The sequence below is a fragment of the Salvelinus alpinus genome, chromosome 13 (assembly GCF_045679555.1).
Source record: "Salvelinus alpinus chromosome 13, SLU_Salpinus.1, whole genome shotgun sequence".
NCBI classification, from domain to species: Eukaryota; Metazoa; Chordata; class Actinopteri; order Salmoniformes; family Salmonidae; genus Salvelinus; species Salvelinus alpinus.
Window position 1 is genome coordinate 1,313,672 of NC_092098.1, and position 24,416 is coordinate 1,338,087.

General features: G+C 43.2%; 1 protein-coding gene across 3 annotated transcripts in view; it reads right to left on the minus strand.

The window, feature by feature from the left end:
* The window catches only part of LOC139536793 (integrin alpha-X-like), a 65,361-nt gene that overhangs the window by 17,349 nt on the left and 23,596 nt on the right, over nucleotides 1–24,416 (minus strand). For all 3 annotated transcript variants that reach the window (XM_071337418.1, XM_071337417.1, XM_071337419.1), the window contains 3 exons: nucleotides 22,200–22,336; nucleotides 1,676–1,836; nucleotides 928–1,085 (listed from right to left, as the gene is read on the minus strand). In XM_071337418.1, the coding sequence (XP_071193519.1) occupies nucleotides 928–1,085; nucleotides 1,676–1,836; nucleotides 22,200–22,336 (456 nt within the window). The remainder of the gene's footprint in view (nucleotides 1–927; nucleotides 1,086–1,675; nucleotides 1,837–22,199; nucleotides 22,337–24,416) is intronic.

A 24,416-nucleotide genomic window follows, 5' to 3' on the forward strand; every position in this document is an offset into this window, starting at 1 on the left:
GTGAGAGGGCAGTGTGAAGTTGTGAAGTGCAATTGAGATTGCTTCATCTGTGGATCTGTTGGGGCAGTAGGCGAATTGGAGTGGGTCCAGGGTGTCTGGGATGATGGTATCAATGTGTGTCATGACCAGCCTTTCAAAGCACTTCATAATTATAGATGTGAGTGCTACAGGCTGATAGTCATTAAGGCAGGTTACCTTGGAGTTCTTGGGAACAGGGACAATGGTGGTCAGCTTGAAACATGTTGGGATTACAGACTTGGACAAGGAGAAATGTAAAATGTCTGTGAAGTCAGTTTCCAGCTGGTCTGCACATGCTTTGAAAATGTGCCCTGGTATTCCGTCTGTTCTGGTAGCCTTGCGAGTGTTGACTTATTCAAATGTTTTACTCACATCGGCCACAGAGAGCGAGATCACATAGTCACCCAGAACAACGGGGGCTTTCACGCAAGACTCAGTGTTGTATTCCCCAAAGCGAGCATAAAAGGCATTTAGCTTGTTTGATAGTTCTGCATCGTTGGGCATTTACATTTTTAAAAAATTATTTAATGTTTATTTAACACCTCACGGCTGGGTTTTCCTTTCTAATCCATTATCGTCTGCAAGCCCTGCAAAATACAACGAGAGTCAGAGCCAGTGTAATAGGATTCCACCTTCCTCCTATATTGTCCATTTGCATGTTTAATGTCTCGTTAGAGGACGTAGTGATCTTTCTTGTCTGTGTCCATGTCTGTGTCCCGTTTCTTGTAAGTGGTAACTCTAGCTTTTAGCCCAGCTCGGATATTTCCTTGTAATCTATGGTTTTTGGTTTGGATACTTTCGTATAATCATAGTGGGGACAACGTCGTCTATGCACTCATTGATGAAGCCTGTGACTAAGGTGGTCAATTTCTACACACACATAGAAAGTGGTGTGAAGCTACCACTGACCGGGACACTGAGGGAGAAGTTGTGGCAGGCAGTGCCTGTAACTGTTTCATCCCAGCTGGAGGATGTTGATCTGGGGAAGAAGCGCAGACGGGCTGGCCTGGTCCTGGTCTGATCCTCCAGTAGATCCGCTGTCACAGACACTGATGCCTGGAGAGAAGCTAGGGCAGAGAAACATACCAGTTACAGCAGTGATATTCAAAGTCGTGTTCGCAGTGGGGTCGCCACATTTGAAAGAAAGTGGCTTTAATTGTCTTTTCTTTCTTTTTTTTTTCTTTTTACATATTGGTATTCAATATGGAACAATTTACAACCTTATTGGAACGATTATTAGAAGAAAAAAATGAGTAAATGTATTTATTCATTTTGATAAGAAAGATGAAAATCTGTAAAAATTTAAATTTACAGATTTTAAGGTTGCCTCATTAGATTTAGAGTGGGGTGTGATCGTGAAAAAAAATGGGATCCCTGCTGAAAACATTTGAATACTACTGAGTTACAAGATGGGTTATGTTACACAATGAAATTTAAAGTTAAAGTAAACAAAAGAGATAACATAAAATATCCAAAGCATTATAAAAATTTGAAATAAATGTAACAGGTGTTGTCTAACAGCCTAAGAGCCAGTTTCCCTGACACAGATTAATGGACAAACAAACCGAGCCAATATAACAAATCCCTCTCATTCCAGTAATACAACTCAAAGTAGTGTGTGCTATGCTGTGTGTTGTCGTGTGGAGATAATCTGTACCCTGTATGTTTCCCACGTGTGCCCCAGTGACAGTGACACACAGAATGGCTGTGGTTACGGGAGTGTTAAGGGCCAATGGGACGGCACAGTGGAAGGAGTTCTGGGAGATCATGGGAGGGTCCATGGTGACAGACACCAACACACGCATCACTGGCTGGGACCTGGGGTGGACAAGAGGACACAACAGATCAAACAGTCAAAGACTCTACTACTATTACAGAAAAAAATGTCTACTCTTTCCATTGAATTTTTATGTTCCCCTGCTCTAAAACATGTCAAATCAGGGGGTCCAAAACATTGAGAAACATTGGATCACCTTGTGTCTTTTAAACATGCTCCCTCCTCACTGTCTCCCCGTTCACCTATCTCCCACTGTTTATACTCTGTCTGTCAATAAAGCATGAAACAATACGGAAAGAGAGTGACTCTCCCATATGCCATATTATGAAATGGGTTGTTCAGATCCTGGATGGTGATTGGTTGATATGCGAGAGTTGTGGGACAACAACTACCGCAAAATACCATGACGTGTTAATGTCATAATTCCACTATCCACCTAGCCCAGGCAGGATATTCAAAAACTGAATCAACATACTATTTGGATTGCGACAGTTGGGGGATATATAAAGCTACCTGCCTGCCTCTACGACCTGTGCAACAATAGTAGTCACCTGGAAAACTTTTCCACCAATATTATCTTTTACCCAATAGGGCTATCTTCTGTAAACAACCCCTACCTTGTCACAACACAACTGATTGGCTCAAACACATTAAGAAGGAAATAAATTCCACAGGAACACCTGTTAATATAAATGCATTCCAGGTGACTACCTCATTAAGCTGGTTGAGAGAATGCCAAGAATGTACAAAACTGTCATCAAGGCAAAGGGTGGCTACTTTGAAGAATCTCAAATATAAAATATATTTTGATTTGTTTAACACTTTTTTGGTTGGGTCAATATCACTAAAAGTGTTATTTTTTGTCCTCAAGATAAATCATTCAAAATTGTATATAAAAAATATACACTGGATCAAATTTCAAAAGGATCCTTAAGTGTGTATGCCTTCATGATAATAGAAGCGTAATGACATAGACTTCAAAGTAAATTTTATACATTTTAGACTATTTCATTTCAGTGGAAGGAGGCAGTTTTTCAATGTCCCAAGTGCTGCTCAACTTCAACGAGAATAATTAGGAATAAAATTATACATAAAAAAAAATATTTCCCAATTTTCTTCATTAAATGTTATCTTGTGTAGTCTTTTTATGTTAAATGCTGAACTTTTTTTATAAGAATATTGACTCTTTTCTGTACGTCCTCAAAGTTCTTGTCCACCCTGTTACATTGTGGTTACTGGCACTTTAAGAAAACGAAGCAGAAGTACCCTGAAGTCAGCCGGCTACACAATACAAGCAAAAAGGGAACTTCTACCTACTTGCCACAGAACCACACAAACAAGGCTTTCAAGAGCTTGGTGCATCTTTGAGGCCGGCCATGGCAAGGAGGCACCAGATGGTGTTGGAGGGGCCCTCAAGAGATGTGCAGATAGAGCAGTGCACCATGGAAAGGATGTCCCAGATGCGCAAGCGCTGTAAAATGTCTTAAAGGATCTTAACTCCTCTGTGGAGATGTTCTTCAGTACTGAGAGTGATGTTGAGGCAAGACCAGAGGTAACCCTCCTTCCTCCCCATACACACATACAGTGGGGAGAACAAGTATTTGATACACTGCCGATTTTGCAGGTTTTCCTACTTACAAAGCATGTAGAGGTCTGTAATTTTTATCATAGGTACACTTCAACTGTGAGAGACGGAATCTAAAACAAAAATCCAGAAAATCACATTGTATGATTTTTAAATAATTAATTTGCATTTTATTGCATGACATAAGTATTTGATCACCTACCAACCAGTAAGAATTCCGGCTCTCACAGACCTGTTAGTTTTTCTTTAAGAAGCCCTCCTGTTCTCCACTCATTACCTGTATTAACTGCACCTGTCCACACACAATCAAACAGATTCCAACCTCTCCACAATGGCCAAGACCAGAGAGCTGTGTAAGGACATCAGGGATAAAATTGTAGACCTGCACAAGGCTGGGATGGGCTACAGGACAATAAGCAAGCAGCTTGGTGAGAAGGAAACAACTGTTGGCGCAATTATTCGAAAATGGAAGAAGTTCAAGATGACGGTCAATCACCCTCGGTCTGGGGCTCCATGCAAGATTTCACCTCGTGGGGCATCAATGATCATGAGGAAGGTGAGGGATCAGCCCAGAACTACACGGCAGGACCTGGTCAATGACCTGAAGAGAGCTGGGACCACAGTCTCAAAGAAAACCATTAGTAACACACTACGCCGTCATGGATTAAAATCCTGCAGCGCACGCAAGGTCCCCCTGCTTAAGCCAGTGCATGTCCAGGCCTGTCTGAAGTTTGCCAATGACCATCTGGATGATCCAGAGGAGGAATGGGAGAAGGTCATGTGGTCTGATGAGACAAAAATAGAGCTTTTTGGTCTAACTCCACTCGCCGTGTTTGGAGGAAGAAGAAGTATGAGTACAACCCCAAGAACACCATCCCAACCGTGAAGCATGGAGGTGGAAACATCATTCTTTGGGGATGCTTTTCTGCAAAGGGGACAGGACGACTGCACCGTATTGAGGGGAGGATGGATGGGGCCATGTATCGCGAGATCTTGGCCAACAACCTCCTTCCCTCAGTAAGAGCATTGAAGATGGGTCGTGGCTGGGTCTTCCAGCATGACAACGACACGAAGCACACAGCCATGGCAACTAAGGAGTGGCTCCGTAAGAAGCATCTCAAGGTCCTGGAGTGGCCTAGCCAGTCTCCAGACCTGAACCCAATAGAAAATCTTTGGAGGGAGCTGAAAGTCCGTATTGCCCAGCGACAGCCCCGAAACCTGAAGGATCTGGAGAAGATCTGTAGGGAGGAGTGGGCCAAAATCCCTGCTGCAGTGTGTGCAAACCTAGTCAAGAACTACAGGAAACGTATGATCTCTGTAATTGCAAACAAAGGTTTCTGTACCAAATATTAAGTTCTGCTTTTCTGATGTATCAAATACTTATGTCATGCAATAAAATGCAAATTAATTACTTAAAAATCATACAATGTGATTTTCTGGATTTTTGTTTTAGATTCCGTCTCTCATAGTTGAAGTGTACCTATGATAAAAATTACAGACCTCTACATGCTTTGTAAGTAGGAAAACCTGCAAAATCGGCAGTGTATCAAATACTTGTTCTCCCCACTGTACATAAATTTTTATTGTACAGTAGCTGGTTGAGTATTGAAATGTATAAGGTTTTTGTCATATGCTATCTCTTCTCACCTCAGATGCCTGCCTTAGATGCCATTTAAGGAACGATGTAGATTCATCAGGTTATCAGTGTCTCACCAGGCCAGATAAAATACAGGGACAATACTTGTCTGTGCAATAAAGATAGTGGCATGTTGGACTGTCCTTGTTTTCAGCTCAAAGAGGCAACTCTGGGTGACCCTGCAGCATCTAACCAGCTCCCTGCATCTCATGACGAGGCTGACACCACATGGCGACCTGGCACCATTGAACTTAATCATGTAGGGGAGTGGTGTGTTGCCAATTATGACCATGAAGGATACCCTGGCATCATCATGGATGTAGAGGAACACAACATTAAGGTGAAGTGCATGCACCGGAATGGCATCAACAAATTCTTCTGGCCAAGTCCAAAGGAAGATATTTGTTGGTACTCTGATGGACAGATACTTTGTCTGATGCCGGAGCCACAGGCTGTTAATAAACGCTCTGTGCAGATGGAAAAATCCACCTGAAAGTATGTGGAAGAGCATTTGGGGTGACAAGGGGGAGATGGAAAGAGGGGGAGCGAGAGAGTAGGGAGAGGAAGAGAGGGACAGGAATGCGTTTTAATGCTAATTCCAATGATTTTGTACCGGCAATGTATTTTTGTGTTGTTGTTTTTCACAATGAATATGTAACTAAATAGCAGTTCCAATGTTGTTACTACATTAATTACTATGTAGATGTCTATTCGGTGTTGAGTATTCAGTGTTCAGGGTTTAATTTATGTTCTGTCCCGTTATAGCTATCCACCATGTTATACCTTGGCATTTTTTTCAAATTAATTCAGTTACATTGTCAAATATCAAGAATTTGTGTAATGTATTTTAAAGAGTAAGACACGGCCAACACCACACAACTATAAACTTGGATAAAATATCATTAATAGATAAGGTGCAAATTAGATGAAGTTCTTTATAAAACCACACATTGTATACAAAATCTGTTATTTCTTTATAATTTGACCAGAACAAATGGACAGGTTTGACAAGGGGACACAATAGCTTTATGAAAATGTAAATCTTATTAAAATAGTCCAATGAAAGTAATTAAAGATATTGACCCGGTTACTACATGATTCCATGTGTGTTATTTGATAGTTTTGATGGCTTCACTATTATTCTACAATGTAGAAAATAGTACAAATAAAGAAAAACCCTTGAATGAGTAGGTGTGTCCAAACTTTTGACTGGTACTGTATATATTCAGTTTTTTGTTGTTGCCTGTTTTGCATGTTATTTTGGCAAACAATATAATAAAAATAAATTATTGAGTTAATAAAGCCGCATACAAACATGGTCTCTTTTTTGCTCTCTTGTTTCAGCTTAGCTCAGTGCTTTCTGTGGTGGTGGGACAGCCAGCGGAAAATATAGAGTGTAGGGGTTGGTAATGTTCTCTAGTTGCGCCGTGATTGGCTCCGTGTTCTGTCACTCATGGGGACACTATGTCACCGCAAAATCTACGGGGAGAGCTTGAAAATTCAAGCCCCTTGGGTGCTGCCATAGAGTTACATTAGAAGTGCCCATCCAAGAGGGCTCAAGGTCATTGGCCACAGATAAAATGAAGTCAAATCACTTTGATAGGTCTGATGATGTTAATATCATATTTTCAAGATCTTAGCTAGCAAGCTAGACAAGCAGTCATGGCGCTGATAGAGATGGCAGCTTTGCTTCTAGTCCTTAGGAAGCTATGCAGTATTTAGTTCTTTTATGTATTATTTCTTACATTGTTGGCCCAGAAAACCTTAAGTGTTATTACATACATCCAGGAAGAACTATTGGATATCAGAGAGACGTCAACTTACCAGCGCAACAAGCACTACGACCAGGAATACGACTTTACCAAAGCGGATCCTTAGTCTGCACCTCCCAGAGCATTCAAATTGATTCCAGAGGCTGACCTAAAACAACGCCGCCGGAGGAGAGGGTGCCGGAGCGGTCTTCTAGTGAGGCTTCGGATGAGCACACACCACCCACCGCTTCCGAATATATTACTCGCTAGTGTCCAGTCCCTAGTTAACAAAGTCAACGAAATTAGGGCAAGAATTGCTTTCCGAAGAGATATCCGGGATTGTAACATACTCTTTCACGGGCACATGGCTAGCTTGGGACATGCTGTTGGAGTCAGTACAGCTAACGGGATTTTCAGTGAATTGCACCGACAGGAATACACATCTCTCCGGTAAGATTAACGAATCATGGTGTAATTGTAACAATATACAGGAACGCAAGTCCTATTGTTCATCTGACCTAGAATTCCTCACAATCAAATGCCGACCATATTATCTCCCAAGAGAACTCTCCTCCGTTATTGTCACAGCCGTGTATATCCCCCCGCAAGCGGATACCAAGATGGCCATCAAGGAATTTCACTGGACTTTATGCAAACTGGAAACCATATATCCTGAGGGCATTTATTATAGCTGGGGATTTTAAGAAAGCTAATTTGAGAACAAGGCTACCTAAATTCTATCAGCATATCGGTTGCAGTACGCGAGCGAGTAACACGCTTGACCATTGCTACTCTAACTTTTCTGCGATGCATACAAGGCCCTCCCCCACCCTCCTTTTGGCAAATCTGACCATGACTCCATCTTGTTGCTCCCCTCCTATAGGCAGAAACTAAAACTGGAAGCGCCCGTGCTTAAGTCTATCCAACGCTGGTCTGGATTCCACGCTTCAAGATTGCTTCGATCACGTGGACTGGGATATGTTCCGGATAGCCTCAGATAACAACATTGACATATACGCTGACTCGGTGAGCGAGTTTATAAGGACATGTATAGGAGATGTTGTACCCACTGTGACTATTAAAACCTTCCCTAACCAGAAACCGTGGATTGATGGCAGCATTCACGCAAAACTGAAAGTATGTACTACCGCATTTAATCATGGCAAGGCAACTGGGAATATGGCCGAATATAAACAGTGTAGTTATTCCCTCCGTAAGGCAATCAAACAAGCAAAGTGTCAGTATAGAGACAAAGTGGTGTCGCAATTCAACGGCTCAAACACGAGAAGTACATGGCAGGGTCTCCAGACAATTACGGATTACAAAAAGAAAACCAGCCCCGTCGCGGACATTGACGTCTTGCTTTCAGACAAATTTAACAACTTCTTTGCGAGCTTTGACACAATATAGTGCCACCGATGCGAACCGCTACCAAAGACGCTACCAAAGACCTTCTCCGTGGCCGACATGGGTATAACATTTAAACGTGTTAAGGCTGCGGCCCAGACGGCATCCCTAGCCGCGTCCTCAGAGCATTCGCAGACCAGCTGGCTGGTGTGTTTACGGACATATTCAATCAATCCCTATCCCAGTCTGCTATGCCCACATGCTTCAAGATGGCCACCATTGTCCCTGTTCCCAAGAAACCAAGGTAACTGAATTAAATGACTATCCCCCCGTAGCACTCACTTCTGTCATAATGAAGTGCTTTGAGAGACTAGTCAATGACCTCCACCCTACCTGACACCCTAGACCCACTTCAATTTGCTTACGGCCCCAATAGATCCACAGACGATGCAATCGCCATCACACTGCACACTGCCCTATCCCATCTGGACAAGAGGAATACCTATGTAAGAATGCTGTTCATTGACTACAGCTCAGCATTCAACACCATAGTACCCTCCAAACTCGTCATTAAGCTTGAGTCCCTGGGTCTTGACCCCGCCCTGTGCAACTGGGTCCTGGACTTCCTGACCCAGGTGGTGAGTGTAGGAAACAACATCTCCACCCCGCTGATCCTCAACACTGGGGCCCCACAAAGGTGCATTCTCAGCCCCATCCTGTACTCCCTGTTCACCCATGACTGCGTGGCCATGCCCGCCTCCAACTCAATCATCAATCATCAAGTTTGCAGACGACACAACAGTGGTTGGCTTGATTAACAACAATGACGAGACAGCCTACAGGGAGGAGGTAAGGGCCTCCTCCCTGTGTGGTGTGTGGTGTCAGAGTGTGGTGTCAAGAAAATAACCTCTCACTCAATGTCAGCAAAACAAAAGAGATGATTGTGCAACAGCACCTCTTCAACATCAGGAGGCTGAAAAATTTCACTGAATACCCTCACTAACTTTTACAGGTGCACAACCGAGAGCATCCTGTCGGGCTGTTTCACTGCCTGGTATGGCAACTGCACTGCCCACAACCGCAGGGCTCTCCAGAGGGTGGTGCGGTCTGCACAACGCATCACAGGGGGCAAACTACCAGCTGGGACAGAGAGATTGAAAAACAGCTTCTATCTCAAGGCCATCAGATTGTTAAACAGCCATCACTAGCACAGAGAGGCGGTTGCCTACCTACAGACTTGATATCATTGGCCACTTTAATAAATGGAACACTATTCACTTTAATAATTACATTTTAAGAATGTTTACATATCTCACATTACCATTCAAAGGTTTGGGGTCACTTAAACATTTCCTTGTTTTCCATGAGAACATACATGAAATGAGTTGCAAAATGAATAGGAAATATAGTCAAAATTAATAGGAAATATAGTCAAGGCGTTGACAAGTTTTTAAATAATGATTTTTAATTGAAATAATAATTTTGTCGTTCAAACTTCGCCTTCATCAAAGAATCCTCCATTTGCAGCAATGACAGCCTTGTAGAACTTTGACATTCTAGTTGTCAATTTGTTGAGGTAATCTGAAGAGATTTCACCCCGTGCTTCCTAGAGCACCTCCCACAAGTTGGATTGGCTTGATGGACACTTTGTACCATACGGTCAAGCTGCTCCCACAACAGCTCAATAGGGTTGAGATCCGGTGACTGTGCTGGCCACTCCATTATAGACAGAATACCAGCTGACTGCTTCTTCCCTAAATAGTTATTGCATAGTTTGGAGCTGTACTTTGGGTCATTGGCCTGTTGTAGGAGGAAATTGGCTCCAATTAAGCGCTGTCCACAGGGTATGGCATGGCGTTGCAAAATGGAGTGATAGCCTTCCTTCTTCAAGATCCCTTTTACCCTGTACATATCTCCCACTTTACCACCACCAAAGCACCCCCAGACCATCACATTGCCTCCACCATGCTTGACAGATGGCGTCAAGCACTCCTCCAGCATCTTTTCACTTTTTCTGCATCGTGATCACGATGCAGTTCTTCTTTGTGATCTGAACACCTCAAACTTAGATTAGTCTGTCCATAACACTTTTTCCCAATCTTCCTCTGTCCCGTGTCTGTGTTCTTTTGCCCATCTTAATCTTTATTTTTATTGGCCAGTCTGAGATATGGCTTTTTCTTTGCAACTCTGCCTAGAAGATCAGCATCCCGGAGTCGCCGCTTCACCGTTGACGTTGAGACTGGTGTTTTGCGGGTACTATTTAATGAAGCTGCCAGTTGAGGACTTGTGAGGCGTCTGTTTCTCAAACTAGACAGTCTAATGTACTTGTCCTCTTTCTCAGTTGTGCACCGGGGCCTCCCACTACTCTTTCTATTCTGGTTAGACACAACGTTGTACGAGATCTTCAGTTTCTTGGCAATTTCTCACAAGGAATAGCCTTAATTTCTCAGAACAAGAATAGACTGACGAGTTTCAGAAGAAAGTTCTTTATTTCTGGCAATTTTGAGCCTGTAATCAAACCAACAAATGCTGATGCTCCAGATACTCAACTAGTCTACAGAAGGCCAGTTTTATTGCTTCTTTAATCAGTTATAGTGCAATTCATGTATTGTTTAGTGTTGTGTTGTGCAGTGGTTTTGCTGGCATGCATCCCACAATTATATATTTTTTGCCCCATCAACATTTATATGCTAAAATCGACACTGGCCAGGCATATAGCCAATATGCTCCAATAATGTATTAGGCCGACTGGCCAAAACTCATTCCTAGAGAACTGGTTCATGTAACATTTCTTTAAGTCATGTTTGGAGTGGTAGATCTCGTCTTGCTTTCTGACTTGGAAAGTTATCTTGACCACTGTTGTAAATCATGACGGATTTTAAGAATATCCACTTTGTTTGAGCAGATTTGTTGAATGTGTGCCAATCTGGTCAATAGAACATCTATGTTCCATTGACTCTTACCGCATCTATGAATATTCTGCTGTCGATCAAAAATCCACTTGCAGATGTTTTATCTGCGTGCTCTGAGTTCTGTCACTGTTACCAAGAGATTTGTAAACTTGTAGAACGTTTTGTAAGTTTGCAGTAAGAGAATCACAAGTAAAAATGTGGCTTGAGCGGCTCTGGGGGCAGGACCTTTTACTCCTCACCAATCAACCAAAACCACAGTCACCTATTGCTGCTAAAATTGGCTGGATTGTTCCATCAATCAAATCTCAGGAAGTAGCTTGAAGATGACAAGTCATTTCAACAAGGTTACTCTTCGGCCTGAAGTACTAGAATAAAATTCTAGGCCTACTTGAAGGTCTCTTTTATATGTGTACATCGATTTTTTTATGAAAAGGCAGGAAAGTATCAATCAATGAAATGAATTTATAAAGGCCTTTTTACATCAAATATAATGTTATTGGTAACATACACATGGTTAGCAGATGTTAGTGCGAGTGTAGCGAAATGCTTGTTCTTCTAGTTCCGACTGTACAGTAATATCTAACAAGTACTCTAACAAATTCACAACGACTACCTTACATGTAAAGGGATGAATAAGAATATGTACATATACATATATGGATGAGCCATGGCCTCTAAATATATGGATGAGCCATACATTTGGCCACTATGTTCATCTGGGAAGAAAGTTATCCACATTACAAAATACAAACACTGACCAACAAGTAGCCTATGGTTATGGGTGCACCCTCAAAAACTCACTAGGAATACACCAATCATAGCCCATTCAAATGTACAAGGCTAGACACACAAAACAATTAGCCTACAATTTTTAAAAAGAGAATGAGATATACAGAGTTAGCTCAAATGTTCACATTATTATCTTTATATTCAAGCATCAAGCATATCAAAAGTATCAAAAAACTTCACACACACACACACTGAACTTGAACATAAACTACAACAATGTAAGTATAATACAAAAGTCGAAAAAGCAGTCCTCTACAAAAAAAATGTACATTACAATGTTCACTCACTGTTGTCCATAAAGCAAACAGCACAAAAATATACACATCTATACACTGAGTCAATGAAATGGAACATTGGCTACATAACTGCAAGTATAATACGAAAGTCCACAAAACATGCCTCTGTACAAAAGCTTTAATTCACAGCAAATTTTCTTTCACCCTTGTCAGCCTGCTAAGGAAGAGTCATAGCATAGCTACTTCAGCGTAACCAGGAAGTAATGACCACTAGTAAACCAGTAGGTGGCGCAGTAACTGCTCTCTGACATCTTGTCAATGATGTCATCTTTGTCAAGTCCCATAAGAATCTCCTTCTCTGTTGCCATCAAAAGGAACGCTTCAAGGTTCTCTTGAGTGAGGGAGGTTCTTAGGCGGTTCTTCATAAATTTCAGGGTGGAGAAGGTCCTCTCACAAGCCACCTGAGTGATGGATAGGTTGAGGAGGAACTTGTAGCCAAAACCAATGATGTGATACGCATCCGTGAGCAGATTGTACTAAGACAGAAGATAGCAGCATATCGGGCAGTTTTTACATGTGGAACAACTTCTGCTCACCAACTCCACCCTTTCATCAGGATCCTCAAAGCCTTCCCTTGATTCATCACTGGCGGCGGCAGCCCTGGTGTTGTACTCCTCCCATGCTGACTGATTCAGTCTTTCCCACTGTTGTGCAAGGCTGATCAGTTCAGCCTGCAATGCATCAACAGTGGCATGTTCATCAAATTCCAGTAAGCAGTTGCTGAGCTCCTTCATGGCTGTCTTTGGAAGGCCCTTTTCTCTGATCTCAGTAAAATGCATCGGATTCACGCAGGAGACATCTGCACACAGCACCGCATTTGCTGCATAAATGCGGTGAATACTTTCAACAACAGTGTCCAGTACCACATTGTGGATCTTGATTTTGCAATCCATGTCTGCATTAGCAATGGGCTCGTCTTCTGCCAACTTACCTGCTATTCTCTTCTTTTTTTTTGTTCTCTTCTCTGGGAAAGCAGTCCTGCTGCTCATCCAGAATGCCATTGGCCCACTCAACAAAGTTGTCTGCTGCCCTCTTCACACCCTCAAAGTCTCGGGCACACTTCTCAGGGTATCCTCCGTTCCTGTCACCAAGTGCTGTGCTGTTACGATATCCATGGCACTTGTTTGCAAGTATTTAGACAGAAGGGACGTCTGCTCAAAAATCCTGAGAAAAACCTCAGCTGTAAGTATGGTTTCATACTTTAGGAGAGCATCCTTGTACCCTTGGGACTTTGTTCGGATGGCAGGTTTAATGGTCACATTCATTTCAATTCTTTCCATAGTGATGACCACATCCGTGTAAAGTGCACGGTCAGGCTTTGCAAAGCTTCCAAATACTTTCCTCAAAGCCTCTTCTTTGGCCCACCAGCGTGTTTCACCAATTACATCAAGCCGTCTGTGTCTCCTGTCCTCACTGGTTTCCTCCCATAGCTTCATGCGCTTGTAGGAATTTCGAACGAACACTGCAATGTCATTCAATAGTGAGAAAAGGGATTCACTTGCCATTCAGTGGTGTAGGTTAGCACAAGGTTGAGGACATGTGAGTAACACCATATGTGTACTTGGTTAGGAGGCTCTCCTGTGAGCGATGCAGAGAAGCCCCTGTATTGTCCCTGCATATTAGCTGCTCCGTCTGTTGCATTACCAACACACTGTTTGATATCTATGTCTATCTTCTCAAGGGTCTGTTTCACAAGGTCCACAAAGTACTGTCCAGTCGATGACTCACAGTCAATGACCGCAATGAGTCTCTTGTGGACAACATCAGTGACATATCGCAGAACTACTGCACACTGGTCTTTGGATGTTAAATCCTGTGTTGTGTCCATTCCTATTGAGAACATCCCTGCCTTTCTCACTTCAACAGCAATTGTCTGCTGAATCAACATTTTGATGACCTCAATGACTTTATTTGCTGTTGTTTTGGACGTCATAGTTACCAAGGACCCTCTTCCTTTACTTCCCATCTTCTTCTTGCTCTTCCCAATGCAATCACAGCGTAGCCTAGTGGTTAGAGCGTTGGACTAGTAACCGATGGGTTGCAAGATCAAATCCCCGAGCTGACAAGGTAAAAATATATTGTTCTGCCCCTGAACAAGGCAGTTAACCCGCTGTCATTGAAAATAAGAGTTTGTTCTTAACAATATAGGGGGTGCTGTTTCAACGTTAGCATTTATCGTCTCCAAATTAAACTGCCTCATACTCAATTCTTGCTCGTACAATATGCATATAATTATTACTATTGGATAGAAAACTATGTCTGTGGGTGAACCAGAACTCTTTCTACAGCGAAACTCATGACAGGACATGCGAAGCTCTGAAAAATTGTCTCTGATCTCGGATCAGTTGAAAACTCTGTGTGTGCCCTATGGCTTGACATGAACTGCACCCGCCTTCCCCTGGATGTCAGTAACCAATGAGAAGTGGAATGGTGTCTCTACGTGTTTGTCAGAGTTTATAAAAGGGAGTGGAGTGAGATGACCCTTCCTTTTGACGCTCGCCAGGACGCAAGGGAGGACATCAGAATCGCATGCTCAAAAGCTCTCGTTATTGATCAAAGATCTATCCGTCTGTGATTTAGTTCGATATAGGTGTTAGAAACATCATAACGAAGTTATTTGAAACCGATTTATATCAGTTCATGCGAGTATATTGCTATTTTTCTGAATTTCCTTAGTATTGCGTTTGACGATTTGGGCATGTGTGTGCCGTGAAGCTATCGTAAAGCTGCTAGTTCTGAAGTTGAGGAGGTCGTTTTACAACAAAGCAACGATACTTTTGGACAAAGGACACATTGCCCAAGATACTGATGGAAGCTCGTCCAAAAGTAAGAGTTATTTATGATTTTATTCCGTATTTATGTGGAAAAATTTAAACGCAGTTGTCGGCCATTTTTTGCGGCACTAGTCTGGCTGTAACTCACAATGTATGTCTTGTAACGTTAATTTTAAAAATCTAAATCAGCGGTTGCATTAATAACCAATGCATCTTTCATTAGCTGTCCAACCTGTATTTTTTTTGTCAATCTAATCGATAAATAATCGTAATCATAGGTGCCTTTCCAAGATGGCGCCGGCCCGAATGCATGCCATGTTTTGACAGATTACATTGCATAACCAAGATTTTTGATGCTAAATATGCACATTTTCGAACAAACTCTATATGCATTGTGTAATATGATGTTACAGGACTGTCATCTGAAGAATTCTGAGAAGGTTAGTGAAAAAATTTATATATTTTGGTGGCGATAACGTTATCGCCCCCTTTGCCTTGATTTCATGCTGGGGTGATGTTAGCTCATGTGGTATGCTAATATAACGATATATTGTGTTTCCGCTGTAAAACACTTAGAAAATCTGAAATATTGTCTGGATTCACAAGATCTGTGTCTTTCGATTGCTGTAGGCTGTGTATTTTTCTGAAATGTTTTAGGATGAGTAGTTTGGTAATTGACGTCGGTCTCTGTAATTATTCCGGCTGCTTCCAACGCTATTTCAGATTGCAGCTGCAATGTACAACTATGATTTATACCTGAAAAATGCACATTTTTCTAAAAGAAAATATCCTATACCATAAATATGTTATCAGACTGTCATCTTATGAAGTTGTTTCTTGGTTAGTGGCTATATATATCTTTATTTAGTCGAATTAGTGATAGCTACTGATGCAGGAAAAAAATGGTGGAGAAAAAAAGTTGTGTCTTTTGCTATCGTGGTTAGCTAATAGATTTACATATTGTGTCTTCCCTGTAAAACACTTAGAAAATCTGAAATATTGTCTGGATTCACAAGATCTGTGTCTTTCAATTGCTGTAGGCTGTGTATTTTTCTGAAATGTTTTAGGATGAGTAGTTTGGTAATTGACGTCGGTCTCTGTAATTATTCCGGCTGCTTCCAACGCTATTTCAGATTGCAGCTGCAATGTACAACTGTGATTTATACCTGAAAAATGTGCATTTTTCTAAAAAAAAATATCCTATACCATAAATATGTTATCAGACTGTCATCTTATGAAGTTGTTTCTTGGTTAGTGGCTATATATATCTTTATTTAGTTGAATTAGTGATAGCTACTGATGCAGGAAAAAAATGGTGGAGTAAAAGAAGTTGTGTCTTTTGCTAACGTGGTTAGCTAATAGATTTACATATTGTGTCTTCCCTGTAAAACATTTAAAAAATCAGAAATGATGGCTGGATTCACAAGATCTGTATCTTTCATCTGGTGTCTTGGACTTGTGATTTAATGATATTTAGATGCTTGTATTTACTTGTGACGCTATGCTAGGCTATGCTAGTCAGCTTTTTTACTGTGGGGGGTGCTCCCGGATCCGGGATGAGTACCAACTAAAAGTTTTAACTGACTTGCCTAGTTAAATAAAGATTTAAAAAAAACATGCTCTTGTAGGCAGACATCATATTTGCTTAGCAACAATATAAGGTCAAGAAACTTGCCATGATTGACGGCCATGTTTTCCAAGTTATATGCAGCTTCGTGTCTGTGTCCTCTGTAGCTACGCCCACATTTACCAATAACTTCAACTACATCAAACACGTTCCATGACCTGCCTCCTTTTTCTGACCTGGTCTCATTCAACTGACATTTCCTTATCACTCAGAAGGGTACGGATGTCTGCTTTGCTGGCTCTGAGGAAAAAGGCTTCTGCACTTTCTCTATGAGTCTTGCTTCTCTCATGTTCCTGTACTTTCTGATGGGCATGTTTCCAGGCCTCCTTTGATAAATGCACTATCACTGGCTGAAGGTTTTGTGAGTGCAAGACATACTGAGCAGAACAAGGAGTGAGTTACTTCATAGTATGTCAGCCATTTTCTGTTTGTGCCATCTTTGGAGTGGAATACATTGGGAATGACTGAGGGGTTTGTTTTGGGTGGTACTGAAAAAATAAGTCAAAATCCTTGGACTGAGGATGGGCAAAATAATCAAATGGATTTCAGTGCTTTCGCTGTCTCTTTCTATTTTCCCTGTACTGGGCTCTGAACCTCTCTCTCTCTGCACATCTGGTTGCTCTGCAGAATGAGATCAACATTATAAATAACCTAAATGTAAACGTGTATTACTTGTGTAGTCATCGATTGTATGCCTCCCCCCAATTACAGTCCTACTGATAATCTCATAAATAAAGTACATATTCATCTAAAATCATAGCCTACATGTTTAGGTTTGTGCTCTTAAGTTGTACTAGAAGGTTCCTGCTCCGAGTCTGACTCTGAACTGACCACCATCTCCAGTTCTGCAGGAGCACCTGAAGCTCTAGTGCTGCTGCTGCTTCCTTCTTCACCTTTACAAATAAAATACTCTATTATCATTATCATCATTAGTGTATCAGTAGGCTACATTAATACAGCTTTGGGAAAAATTACGAGCGGTCTCTTAATTTGGAGTGGTCTCTTAATTTTTCCCAGAGCTGTATATTATTGTACTAACGTGTAATGTTGGTACTAATGGTGCTAATGATCTTTGTCACTGCTTGTGCTGTGTCACACAGGCTACTGTGTTACGTTCATGGATGTATTATGGTTACGTTACTGTAGCCTGTTTCGCTGTACAGTGTATGTGCACTTTCCCTAGCTTATGTGTCATGAGTCATGACCGAATGCTGGCAAGTCCATAGTCTAGGTTTACTATGTTTTACGAGTTGAAATATATTGCCTTCATTGTCATATTATGATCTCTATGTTGCACTAATTACTATGATATAATTCCTCCAAGAAGACGTAAGACGTGCAAACTTTTTAGCCTCCCGGCCGTTGTGTCACTATTATTAGCTAGACACACCATGCTGGGTGTCGTGTGTGTGTGTCAGTGTGTGTGTTTTAGCTAGTGGTTTTGACTGACCTGGTCCCTTACTGGCGAACATGTCGCTTATTTTTGCAGCATTTAGCAGCGTCTGTGGCAAGGGCCTTTCTCTTTTTTATTCTCTCCCTCTCTGCTCCACCTTTCCTTTTCTGACCGTCCATTTCACCGTGCGACTTGTCTAAAATGTTATCCGTAGAGAAGCAGGTAGACGGTTGCTATGTGCGTCGCGGGGAGACCTGATGTCATTTTTGTCGCGCGGGGACACTGCAGCGAGAGAGTGAGAGTCGCGCCTGATGCGTGGATTCTCCGTCAACTCATTCCTGCTTGCTATATTATCGCTGGTCAAGTTGACTATTCACGACAGGCCAAAACGACCCTCAGGCCACCGGGAAATGTCCCGGTGCTCCCGACGGCCAGTCCGCCAGTGCAGATGAGTTATGCAGGAAATGTAGACATTATTAAAGTGAGGTTATTTAAAGTGACAAGTGATACCTTTAATACATTTAATAAATTGATTTAATAAAGTGGCAAGAGGTTTGAGTCTGAATGTTGGCAGCAGTCACTCTATGTTAGTGATGGCTGTTTAACAGTCTGATGGCCTTGAGATAGAAGCTCTTGGTCTCTTGGTCCCAGCTTTGATGGATCTGTACTGACCTCGCCTTCTGGATGATAGGGGGGAGAACAGGCAGTGGCTTGGGTGGTTGTTGTCCTTGATGATCCTTTCGGTCTTCCTGTGAAGTCGGGTGGTGTAGGTGTCCTGGAGGGCAGCTAGTTTGCCCCCGGTGATGCGTTGTGCAGACCGCATTACCCTCTGGAGAGCCTTGCAGTTGTGGGTGGAGCAGTTGCCGTACCAGGCTGTGATACAGCCCGACAGGATGCTCTCGATTGTGTATCTGTAAAGGTTTGTGAGTGTTTTATGTGACGAGGCGCTGTTGTGCCTTCTTCACCACGCTGTCTGTGTGGGTGGACCATTTCAGTTTGTCCGTGATGTGTACGCCAAGGAACTTAAAACTTTCCACCTTCTCCACTACTGTCCCGGCGATGTGGATGCTGTTTCCTGAAGACCACGATCATCTCTTTTGTTTTGTTGACATTGAGTGTGAGGTTATTTTCCTGACACCACACGCCGAGGGCCCTCACCTCCTCCCTGTAGGCCGTTTCGTCGTTCTTGGTAATCAAGCCTACCACTGTCGCGTCGTCTGCAAACTTGATGATTGAGTTGGAGGCGTGCATGGCCACGCAGTCATAGGTGAACAGGAAGTACAGGAGAGGGCTGAGAACACACCCTTATGGGGCCCCAGTGTTGAGGATCAGCGGATTGGAGATGTTGTTTTCTACCCTCACCAACTAGGGGCGGCCCGTCAGAAAGTCCAGGACACAGTTGCACAGGGCGGGGTCGAGACCCAGGATTTCGAGCTTAATGATGAGTTTGGAGGGTACTATGGTGTTGAATGCTGAGCTGTATAAATGAATAGCATTCTTACATAGGTATTCCTCTTGTCCAGATGGGACAGGGCAGTGTGCAGTGTGATGGCGATTGCGTCGTCTGTGGACCTATTGGGGCGGTAAGCAAATTGGAGTGGGTCTAGGGTGACAGGTAGGTTGGCGGTGATATTATCCTTGACTAGTCACTCAAAGCACTTCATGATGACAGAAGTGAGTGCTACGGGGCGATAGTCATTTAGTTCAGTTACCTTGGCTTTCTTGGGAACAGGAACAATGGTGGCCATCTTGAAGCATGTAGGCACAGCAGACTGGGATAGGGATTGATTGAATATGTCCGTAAACACACCAGCCAGCTGGTCTGCGCATGCTCTGAGGATGCGGTTAGGGATGCTGTCTGGGCCGGCAGCCTTGCGAGGGTTAACACGTTTAAATGTTTTCCTCACGTTGGCCACGGTGAAGGAGAGCCCACAGGCTTTTGTATCGGACCGTGTCAGTGGCATTGAAGTTGTTTAATTTGCGAGCAAAGAAGTTGTTTAATTTGTCTGGGAGCAAGACGTCGATGTCCGCAACGGGGCTGGTTTTCTTTTAGTAATGCGTGATTGACTGTAAACCCTGACACATACGTCTCGTGTTTGAGCCGTTGAATTGCGACTCTACTTTGTCTCTATACTGACACTTTGCTTGTTTGATTGCCTTGCGGAGGGAATAGCTACACTGTTTGTATTCGGTCATGTTTCCAGTCGCCTTGCCATGATTAAAAGCGGTGGTTCGCACTTTCAGTTTTGCACGAATGCTGCCATCAATCCATGGTTTCTGGTTAGGGAAGGTTTTAATAGTCACAGTGGGTACAACCTCACCGATGCACTTGCTAATAATCTCGTTCACCGAGTCAGCGTATACATCAATGTTATTGTCTGACATATCCCAACATATCCCAGTCCACGTGATCGAAGCAATCTTAAAGCGTGGAATCCGATTGGACCTGAGCACGGGCGTTTCCTGTTTTAGTTTCTGTCTATAGGCTGGGAGCAACAAAATGGAGTCATGGTCAGATTTGCAGAAGGGAGGGCGGGGGAGGGCTTTGTATGCATCGCGGAAGTTAGAGTAGCAATGGTCCAGAATGCTGCCAGCCCGTGTCGCGCATTCAATATGCTGATAGAATTTAGGAAGCCTTGTTCTCAGATTATCTTTGTTAAAATAAATGCAGCCTCAGGATGTATGGTCTAAAGAAGGCCAGTTGTATTGCTTCTTGAATCAGCACAACAATATTTCAGCTGTGCTAACATAATTGCAAAAGGGTTATCTAATTATCAATTAGCCTTTTAAAATTATAAACTTGGATCCGCTAATACAACGTGCCATTGGAACACAGGTGTGATGGTTGCTGATAATGGGCTTCTGTGCGCCTATGTAGATATTCCACAAAAAATCTGCCGTTTCCAGCTACAATTGTCATTTACAACATTAACAATATCTACACTGCATTTCTGATCTATATGATGTTATTTTAATGGACACATTTTTTGCTTTTCTTTCAAAAACAAGGACATTTCTAAGTGACCCCAAACTTTTGAATGGTAGTGTACATTAATAAAAATGTATTCACCCTGGAAATAAGACTTCCCTCTGGGTAAAACCCAAAGATGGGACCAAGTCACTATTATTCGAGTCACAAGCAAGTCTCAAGTCATAAGGTCAGAGTCTCAAGTCGAGTACCAATTAGAACTGGTCGAGTCTCGAGTCCAAGTCGTGCATTAGAGCAAGTCAAGTTGAGTCAAGTTGCACGTTTTTTCAAGTCAAGTAAAAAAAAAATGTTATACATGCAATAACTTGTTCAACTACAAATCTGTCTATTTATTGAGGCTACCAGACAGCCCTTTTCATTATTTTGTCTACAACACATTTTGAATATTACATTTTTAAATAGGGACCTTTTAGCATTCATAAGGGCATGAAATCAGCAAAAGGCAAGGCAGGTTGACATGCTCAGTGTAGATGTATTTACTGGTCTTGGTGATCCAATAGTGAAAGCCCATATCATACAAAAATACAAGTATCAGGCTTTAACTTGTCCTAACTGAATGGACACAGGTAGAGGGCAAGACTGTACAGTATCGAACACTATTGAATCTGTCCAACATGAGCTCAAACAGGTACTGTACATATAAGCACTTGGCCTCTCCCAGGACCACACAATCTTCCCTGTGTCAGCATTAATGTCATTATGTGTTCATGTCCAGACGCTGTCCTGTTTCATGTCTGTTGTTAATTAAATGTTCACTCCCTGTACCTGCTTCTCGTCTACCAGCGTCAATCCTTACAGAAACCCAATTCATGATGCTGCCGGCAAACAGTTCTTGTGCGTTGCTTCCAGAGTCAGTTTGGAACTCAGTAGTGAGTGTTCCAACCGAGGACAGACAACTTTTATGCGCTACGCGCCCGTTCTGTGAGCTTGTGTGGCCTACCACTTCACGGCTGAGCCGGTGTAGCTCCTAGACGTTTCCACTTCGCAATAACAGAACTTACAATTGACCGGGGCAGCTTTAGCAGGGCAGAAATTTGATGAACTGACTTGTTGGAAGGGTGACATTCTATGACAGTGTCACATTGAAAGTGACTGAGCTCTTCAGTAAGGCCATTCTACTGCCAATGTTTGTCTATGGAGATTTCATGGCTGTGTGCTAGATTTTATACACCTGTCAGCAACGGTGTGGCTGAAATAGCCAAATCCACTAATTTGAAGGGGTGCCCATATACTTTGGTATATATAGTGCATGTAAGAATAAATCCCTTTGTAATCTTTTTTATTACTGAGTGTTTATGAACCTACCTCAGTATGAAAGCGGCTCCTTTAGCTCCCACCACCATATCAGCCAGTCCGTCTGAGTTCAGATCCCCAGCAGAGTGCACCGAAACCCCAAAGAACTGCAGCCCTCTACCCGCTCTCCCGCTCACTCCCTGGATCCTCTGGATGTAGGGAGAGAGTAGGGGGTGGAGAGAGAGACAGAGAGTGAGAGAGATAGTGAGGTCCTCCTATCCAAACTGAACACGGTTAACACGGTTAAGTTTGGATTATCCAACTTTAGGTTGATCAGACCTTTCCTTCCTCTGGAGGCCCTGCCTCCTGCATGCTATGAGCTCTCACATCTGAGATATTGTCTCACATGCTGGTCACAAGCAGGAGCTACTATTCCTGAAACCAATTGAATCACTCTACAAGCTAAGATATGCATATTATTAGTAGATTTGGATAGAAAACACTCTGACGTTTCGAAAACTGTTTGAAAGATGTCTGTGAGTATAACAGAACTCATATGGCAGGCAAAAACCTGAGAAAAAATCCAACTAGGAAGTGGGAAATCTGAGGTTGGTCGATTTTCTGGTAAGAAGAAGGGCGGGGGGATATGCCTTATGATTAACGAGACGTGGTGTGATCATAACAACATACAGGAACTCAAGTCCTTCTGTTCACCTGACTTAGAATTCCTCACAATCAAATGTCGACCGCATTATCTACCAAGAGAATTCGATGTCAACAACTACAGACCAGTATCCCTTCTTTCTTTTCTCTCCAAAACTCTTGAACGTGCCGTCCTTGGCCAGCTCTCCTGCTATCTCTCTCAGAATGACCTTCTTGATCCAAATCAGTCAGGTTTCAAGACTAGTCATTCAACTGAGACTGCTCTTCTCTGTGTCACGGAGGCGCTCCGCACTGCTAAAGCTAACTCTCTCTCCTCTGCTCTCATCCTTCTAGACCTATCGGCTGCCTTTGATACTGTGAACCATCAGATCCTCCTCTCCACCCTCTCCGAGCTGGGCATCTCCGGCGCGGCCCACGCTTGGATTGCGTCCTACCTGACAGGTCGCTCCTACCAGGTGGCGTGGCGAGAATCTGTCTCCGCACCACGTGCTCTCACCACTGGTGTCCCCCAGGGCTCTGTTCTAGGCCCTCTCCTATTCTCGCTATACACCAAGTCACTTGGCTCTGTCATATCCTCACATGGTCTCTCCTATCATTGCTATGCAGACGACACACAATTAATCTTCTCCTTTCCCCCCTCTGATAACCAGGTGGTGAATCGCATCTCTGCATGTCTGGCAGACATATCAGTGTGGATGACGGATCACCACCTCAAGCTGAACCTCGGCAAGACGGAGCTGCTCTTCCTCCCGGGGAAGGACTGCCCGTTCCATGATCTCGCCATCACGGTTGACAACTCCATTGTGTCCTCCTCCCAGAGTGCTAAGAACCTTGGCGTGATCCTGGACAACACCCTGTCGTTCTCAACTAACATCAAGGCGGTGACCCGTTCCTGTAGGTTCATGCTCTACAACATTCGCAGAGTACGACCCTGCCTCACGCAGGAAGCGGCGCAGGTCCTAATCCAGGCACTTGTCATCTCCCGTCTGGATTACTGCAACTCGCTGTTGGCTGGGCTCCCTGCCTGTGCCATTAAACCCCTACAACTCATCCAGAACGCCGCAGCCCGTCTGGTGTTCAACTTTCCCAAGTTCTCTCACGTCACCCCGCTCCTCCGCTCTCTCCACTGGCTTCCAGTTGAAGCTCGCATCCGCTACAAGACCATGGTGCTTGCCTACGGAGCTGTGAGGGGAACGGCACCCCCGTACCTTCAGGCTCTGATCAGGCCCTACACCCAAACAAGGGCACTGCGTTCATCCACCTCTGGCCTGCTCGCCTCCCTACCTCTGAGGAAGTACAGTTCCCGCTCAGCCCAGTCAAAACTGTTCGCTGCTCTGGCACCCCAATGGTGGAACAAACTCCCTCACGACGCCAGGTCAGCGGAGTCAATCACCACCTTCCGGAGACACCTGAAACCCCACCTCTTTAAGGAATACCTAGGATAGGATAAAGTAATCCTTCTAACCCCCCCCCCCCTTAAAAGAGTTAGATGCACTATTGTAAAGTGGTTGTTCCACTGGATATCATAAGGTGAATGCACCAATTTGTAAGTCGCTCTGGATAAGAGCGTCTGCTAAATGACTTAAATGTAAATGTAATTCTCTTCGATTATAATCACAGCCGTAT